Source organism: Telopea speciosissima, chromosome 2 (genome assembly GCF_018873765.1).
Source record: "Telopea speciosissima isolate NSW1024214 ecotype Mountain lineage chromosome 2, Tspe_v1, whole genome shotgun sequence".
Taxonomy (NCBI): Eukaryota; Viridiplantae; Streptophyta; class Magnoliopsida; order Proteales; family Proteaceae; genus Telopea; species Telopea speciosissima.
In genome coordinates, this window is record NC_057917.1 from 65580962 (window position 1) to 65588844 (window position 7883).

The window sequence follows — 7883 nt, forward strand, 5'->3', positions numbered from 1 at the left end:
GCATGCAATCACCTACGCATGCCTTGGGTAGGTTTTTCTTGATTTTTCTAGCTGGGTTGGTCCTAATTACCCATTCCGATCTGATCTTACTGGAAGTTTTTTCTAATTAATTTACTTCAAAATTTCTTGAAATCTTTGCAAGATCATATCCTCTGATCCATAAATCCAAATTCTGCGATTTAGGTGTCGTTTGAAAGCTTATTCCGAGTACTTTCTAGTTGTGTGGAAATTCATCACGGTTTGGTAAAAAATAATTTGGAAAATGCGCTCGAAAGTGTGTCTCATGGGACAAGGATGGGATCTTCAAGAAAATAATGGGCCGATAAAATATTTTCGCTATTTTCAAATACTTGGTTTTTAATAATGAACCTCACCTGACTAATTTCAAGGTCGTTAGTCAACCCTACCAGGGGAATTTTGCTAATTTCTCCAGGTCATTTTTCTTGGACGTTTCAAGATAATTCAAATAATTAGTTTAAGGATAGGACAGGTCTCTAAAGCCACAAACAGAACCTACTTCTTGTCCTAAGGCACAGTTCATCATCATTGTCATCATCCCCAGGGTGACAAAATGGGTGTCCACACAAAAGGTATACTCCTTTCTATTCTCTCAAAAGGAGAGGGTGGGGGAGGGAAGTGGTCATCGCCGAATCTGTTCATGATATTTTTCTCTTTTTGATATGTCTAAATCAGGTGTTTGGATGGTGGTTTGTGAAATACAAGCATCTATTCATGAAATATGTTCTTTTGCCAAACTTTGAAACTGACAAGAAGTTTATGGAACATCTATTTTCTCTAACTCTGCATGTTCTCTGAATTATTTATACTTCATGCTCTTGGTCTGAGTTTTTTAAGTTTACATTTAGAAGATTTATCTTTTAGATTTATATATTTTCATGGCACATCATTCTGACACAGGCCATGCCTCCTCCAAATTTTCATTTTACTCATTTAATGTTTAATTTTAATATGTTGCCTATTTGACTGTGGACTATGAACAAATGTGCAACCTGATGATTGGATTGATAAATATGATAACACATTTACCATGAATATTGCTTATGGTAGGGTGCTTGGTTTGAAATTCTAAAACAAATCAGTAGCCATTTAGCCCCTGTTTGGTTAGAAATCAAGTGAAGTTAAAATAAAATTTTAGTTGTATGGTAAAATGAAATGAAAAGAAATTATACAAGAAACTTTTAGCCTCCAACTGAGAGATGTGCAACCTGCTTTACAAATATATCAAATAACCAGGACCTGATCCTATGGTAACCGTGGTCTTCCTTGCCATAATATCAGTTCAATGACGGTGGCAAACCCCAACCTGAAGATTCCGGTCATGTGCATTGGTCCCTGAACCATTGGGCCCTTGATGTTCGGAGGAAGAGGTTGGCTTTGCCAATGCAGTCTAGTCCACTCTGCAAAGCTGAGCTTTTCGGTTCACTCCCCTTACATGGTCGGCCTTCTTACAAGTCTGCCTCCTTTCTCTTTGTGGAATATGACAATGCCCGCCTTCCGCACATCCATGAGGCTTTTTTAAAAGAGCTGAATAGATGTGTCGAGAAGCATCCAAACCTACACTTCCTATGGACTCAAAAGAGTTGACTCTCAATTGGGGTGTTTGGTTGAAAGAAGAGTTAAAACCCAAATTAATATCAAAACATGTGGTTCTCACAACATAAAGAAGGTGAGAGGAGAAAACATTTTAAAACGAGGAAAAATTTAGTCACCATATTTTGGTATATTTTTTTAGTTAGTTACACAATTGCTCTTGATAATGATTGCAAAAAATTCTGTTTCCATTTTGTTCTAGTTCTACCTCTAACTTTACTTCATTTCACCTAACCAAATGAGGCGTAGAATTCATCGATCAAATGTAAAGAAACTTGTTCAAGTTTTACCATTAATCTAACTTATGCTATGATGATACTGAATATGTTATAATCATGAGATTTTAATTTTGTAGAGGATATATGGCCCCTGAATATGCAATGAGGGGTTACTTGACAGACAAAGCAGATGTTTACAGCTTTGGAGTAGTTGCGCTAGAGATTGCCAGTGGGATGAGCAATACAAATTATAGGCCAAAAGAGGATTTTATATACCTTCTTGATTGGGTAACCTGAGTGCTAGTTTTCAAATTTTCACATATAAGAAGGATGTTCATCTTTTCTGCCACCCAACAAAAAAAAAAAATTGACCCTTTTTAACTGTTTTCTCTCTTTCCCTCCCCCCAAATTGGGACACAGGCTTATGTTCTACAGGAGCAGGGAAATCTGCTAGAACTTGTTGATCCAATTCTCGGTTCAAACTACTCCAAAGAAGAAGCATTGAGGATGTTGAATTTAGCTCTCTTATGCGCCAACCCTTCCCCTTCTCTCAGGCCCATTATGTCTGAAGCAGTGAGCATGCTAGAAGGCAAAATTGCGGTTAAAGCTCCTCTTGTGAAGCGTAGCTCCACGACCGAGGATTTGAGGTTTAAGGCCTTAGAAAGGTTTTCATTGGAAAACCAAACGCTTTATTCAACCACTTCTCAAGAAAGTCTTGTGCAAAGTGGCCGATCAACGTATGGGCTAAGGATTGATTCTTCTATCTCTATTGACTCGGACCTTTATCCCCAAAACAAAGAAGAGACCCAAAGCATTTCCGCAACAAGCAAGCTTCTCTCTGATCTCGATTGACTTATTTGTTAGGGGCGGGATTGGAGAGGGCTGTGTATGTGAGGCTCAAGCAATTTATAAACAATCTTGTGTAATTAAAACTCTCACCCTTATGGTTCATGATCCGAAATATTTTTCAACTTCCCAATTAGAAGGTCAGATGGGATGGATGAAGAGATTTAATCTTTATCATATATGGAGAGAAACTGGTTCATCTCCACCTTTTTCAAGGTTCTTTTCCATCCATGTAATAGTTTTAAGGGTAAATTACACGTCATTCGTTAGTTTTCAAACAAAACTCAAATCACCCCTTGGTTTTTTGAAAATACTCATCTATCTCTCGTTATAATAACTGTGTTAGTCTACTATTAGTTTTTGATGTGAAAGGATTATTTTACCCTTGTATTAAAACATTAGAATTAAATTTATAACATTACCCTTCAAAATCTATGTTTGGATGTTAAGGGTAATTTAGGGATTAAATTTATTTAACTGGCTGACATCATCACTTAACAGCATAAAACTAACAGTAAAGACTAATTTGTCGTATTGGGGGTCTAATAAGGAGGTGATTTGAATATTTTAAAAAATCAGGGGGTAACTTGAGTTTTGTTTGGAAACCAAGGCGTAATGTATAATTTACCCTAGTTTTAAACACTTAAACTTGCAGCTGTTTGATCAAAAAGAGAACGAATGGGATCTTTATTCTGTCGTGTCTCAGTCAATCTTACCTTACGTATTAGCAACCGGCTTGGTTATGTGTGCAGAGTGATCTTATGTGGGTCCCTTATAGATCAAATGGTTTGAAGCTTCGGATGATCACATGATGTTGTGGTCCTAATCTCTGATGGATGATAAGGATGTACAATTATCCAATGTGCGGCTCCCACTGTATCAGCCTGTCAAATTTTTAGAAAACCTAGTCACAATTCGTCCAAAGTCAAATGAGACTTGGTCTTTCACCTCATTCACAAACAAAATTGTTCATTTTTAAAATCTCATTAAATTGTTCTACTTGAATTAAGTAAAATGGTAAAAACCATTGAATTCTCTTGTTCAGTAGTTCGTTGAGAGAAAATCAAAACCATAAGTCACTATGCCTTCTACCTTCCTTCCCTCCCCTTCTCCTCCCCTTTTCCCAGCCCATGTCCTCTCCCCCTCTCCCCTTTTGTTTTTTTCTGTTTCCTTTTCCTGTTTTGTAGGTTACGTCGGTTCTGGCGTTGGTGTCGCCATGGAAATGGCAGACTCCGTTACCCCTGTCGTTGTTCAGATCTTGTGGCCCTGTCATCGTTCACCAAAGCTCCTCTCGGCGTGGTAACGCGACGGCTCGCATGGGCATGATGGTGTAGATCTTTTCGGCACTTATGGGGTCGTTACTATTGGCACGAAAGTGCATGCGCTTATCAGTTGCTGTGTCGACAACACTTTTTCTGGGGCAATGGCTTTCACCCATCCCCTTCTCCGGATGACTCAGTCTATGGCATGCGAGACCGGGTCGCTTTCCGCTTCATCGGTCTGGGTTCTGTATGCCTAAACCTTCTGTTGGTCATGCTACCTATCTTTTTTCAGTATCTTTTTATGTATCCTGTTTTTCTGTTTGCGTTGGGCATGCGTGAATGAATAACCCTGTTATCTACCAAAAAAAATGGTGTACAAAATGGATCTGTGTGGAACCTATACTACAAGAAGAATAAATGTTTATTTAATCAATCACATTGGTCCTCAAATGAACCTCCACCTCTTTTTGCGGGGTGTGAATGAGGGAGAGCATTCTATTTCTATTTTCTGATTGATGAACCACTATTCACTTATAAATAGAAATTTTATATGAACAATAAGTTCAGAACATATACAACATAAGTTTCAAGAAATTTCTACCAAACTTTTTCAATGAAGAACAACAAATTCATGATGTTTTTTTTTTCTTTTTCTTTTCTATATTCTTTGGGTTTTTTCTTATTTTTATTGTATTTTTTGATTTTTTCACTAGTTTATAATTTTATATATATTTATTATTTATTATATGGGAGAAAGAATGCTACCTGGGCACATGTGGTGCGCTGCCCTTGTGCCCAAACATAGGGACGCACAAAATGATTATCACAACCCCATGGAAAAACGGAAAATCCTAGGGAAGAAAACCCTTTAATTATATAGTGAAGCTTTACACTTGACTAGGCACAGTGATAGAGAAGAAAACCCTTTAATTATATATATTTTTTTGGATTAAGTTTCCCAAAATCACTCGAGGAATGAAAACCCACCATCCTTGGGTTGCTAAACCCCTCCTAGGTTTTAGTATCTTTTTTAAAATACCCTCTAATACCCCTTGCGGGCATTTGAACCTGTTTCATGAATAAAAATTGAATACCTATTTACTGTGGTTGAAAGGAAACTCGATCCTTTCTTTTTTATCATAAAATTTTACAGAACTTCTAGTCAATTGAAAACTGGGTTTCTCACCCCAAAAAAAAAAAAAAAATTTTGAAAACTGGGTTTCGATTTTTGACTGAAACAAAATGACTTTGGCAACCTGTTTATATTTCAGCTAGACAGCTATCCAATATGCCATTTGACAGATGTTATCATATCATAGGCTGTTTTGAACTGTACATAATTCGACAAAAAGGGTCCTTAAATTCAAAGATCAATGACCCACGCCCATTAAAGGTTTCAAACCTTCAAAGTTATCTCTCATCAAGAAAAGAAAAAAAAACCCCTTCAAATTAAAGGCCCACAAACCTAACTCATTAAAAAGGCTGCCAGTGGGGTCCACTTGTTTCTACTCTCCAGCCATCAAACGTGGACGGTAGACTCATCAATAATTGATTTCTATTAATATTCAAAACAACTAAATGAAAGCAAACAATTATGGATTATTGTGCATGGCCATCCATTGACTGTCTCAGTATGATCATTCGTCCTTCGAAATCGAACGGCTGGAAACAAAATTTCCGACACTTTTTTAGGGATTTTGAGTTTATATATATATTTCTTGGAAAGCGGTTTTCTGTCCGAAAGTGTGGCCTATGTCAGCATTTTCATGTTTGTATCTTTTATTTTCTTAAAATAAGGAGATAAATGTGTTTTTTCAAATAAAAAAAAAAAAGATAGACTCATGAGAGTGCTGGCATAAACTACATTCCTGAACAGAAAACTTTCTCCCATATTTTTTTATAAAAGAGAGCAACCTGGGGAGGATAAGGTACCTACCGGAGATTTCAATTCGAGACCTTTTGGTGAACATGAAGGTAAAACTCACCAACTGAACTAGGCAATTATTATTAATTTACAACACATTTTGTTCTGACCATAACCGAACTTGTGCAATGACTGTCGCAAGTTCTGAACCAGTGATCAAACTCTTATTTCTATAAAGAATCAAACAATGTGAACGAAACAATCAAAGATATTTCTATGGAACTTCATTCTCACTTAAAAGTTGGCAGATGAGATTAGTTCATCAACGACAGCGACAATTAAAACTCTATAAGCCAAGCCCTACCTTTATTTATTTATTTATTTTTTGAGTAATTTATGTTTAGAATAAACGACTCAATTATTTGCAAATCAATGGGGTTATCTTAACTTTCAACTTTTTAACACGTTTGTTTTGATGTTTTTTTTTTTAATCTTTTTTTAACAACTAGTCTTCACAGAGTTTCATGGATGAAAAAATTTTGGCTTTAAACGAAGCTGTCCATAAGATTTGATCATGAAGAAGGTTTACTAATGTACCACTACGTGTCTGGTCTATTGCTACAATTACAAAACCGTCCATTGTAAGGGGTGCACCGATGTCTGATCCAACAAAATACCAATCGATGGTTCAGGTTCTTTAGTGATGCCGATTGGACTGGTAATAACTACGATGGAGAAATCTATAGGACATTCTATATCATGTTCTTTTCTATGGCCTTAACCTTATCTCCTAGACCTCCAAAAAAAAATAAAAAAATAAAAAAATACCGAGATTGAATACAAAGCAATGGCTTTGATTCTAAGTTTACAAGCTATTATTGTCCTCCCATGTCGGCTTTTCAAAGAAACTGATGGTAGATGAACTTGATCGCCTGATTGGGAGACATTGAAGTTACACAGATGATGGTACCCTTGCCACTTGCCACTAGTTGGTAAGACTTAGAAGGGGACCCAAGAGGGGTATGTTTTAGAAGGATTAAGGGATTTAGGGGTTAAATATAAGGGTATAGCTTCTTTATGCGGGAGCATGGTCTCTGCATGGGGTGGCATCAATAGGACGGTCATTACCGTCTTTTATGGGGGGTAAGGTGGTGATTTTCGTTGCCGGTGTTTTGGCACAGGGCGTACACTCCCCCCACAGAGAACTTACTGCTTCCTAAATATAATATGAGTCATGGAGGGGGATCGTTGCCAAGCTACGTAGCCCTTGCACTAGGCGGGAGGGCAATGAGAGTGTGCACTCGAAGGCATCCAACAGGAGTGACATTTTTCATTTCACGGGGGGTGAAAAGGTCATTTCACCCTTTCTATGTTCGGGCGCAGGCGCCACAAAGCCTGTTAGCCTTCTTTTTCCCATATAATATATCATTTTTACGAAAAAGATTCTAAGAGTTTGAGGTAGGTTACGTTAGCACATCCGTATTGTTTCTCGCTTCTTCACATAATATGACCTCGTTGTCCTCCAATGTACGATACGATTTTGCCACACCTCATTGATGCATTTTCTCGATTATTGCTTGCTCAGAGAACCCTCTCCCATCTTTTTTATACAAAAAAATGTTATTGTCAAAAGTTTTCCCCAAATTTTATGAGGTGCATATTATGCCCTGTGGGCAAATGTTGTGTCTATTCCGACCATTGGATAAAGAAGATACGATCAAGATTAGCTACGTGTCATATTTCAGATCTGATTTAATCAAATACTTTCTTGTATATATTGACATGCATTCCATGTATATAAATATTACCGTACCCTCTCTCAACTTTACGTTGTACAACTGTTTTAGATAGAAAAAACCATAAAAATGGACGGCTCAAATCTTTGTTGTCATTTCAAAAATATCAGAAATAGTTGAAATTGATTGAAAACAAAAAAAACAAAAAAAACAAAAAAAAAAAAACTATGATAGATTTCATAATTGTCGGTATATACGGACTTGATTATTTTTCCAAACTCATGCACGATAAGGGCATGTGGGTCAATTTAAGCCACATATATAATTTAAACTTTTGTCATTCGCG

The 7883-nt window shown here is 36.9% G+C and overlaps 1 protein-coding gene across 1 annotated transcript in view; it reads left to right on the top strand.

Annotated features, from left to right (window-relative positions):
- The window catches only part of LOC122651005 (probable LRR receptor-like serine/threonine-protein kinase At1g53440), a 28338-nt gene extending 25657 nt beyond the window's left edge, over window positions 1-2681 (top strand). Inside the window, exons 23-24 of the mRNA XM_043844351.1 lie at window positions 1967-2117; window positions 2250-2681. Coding sequence (XP_043700286.1) covers window positions 1967-2117; window positions 2250-2681 — 583 coding nt within the window. The remainder of the gene's footprint in view (window positions 1-1966; window positions 2118-2249) is intronic.
- The last annotated feature ends 5202 nt before the right edge of the window (window positions 2682-7883 follow it).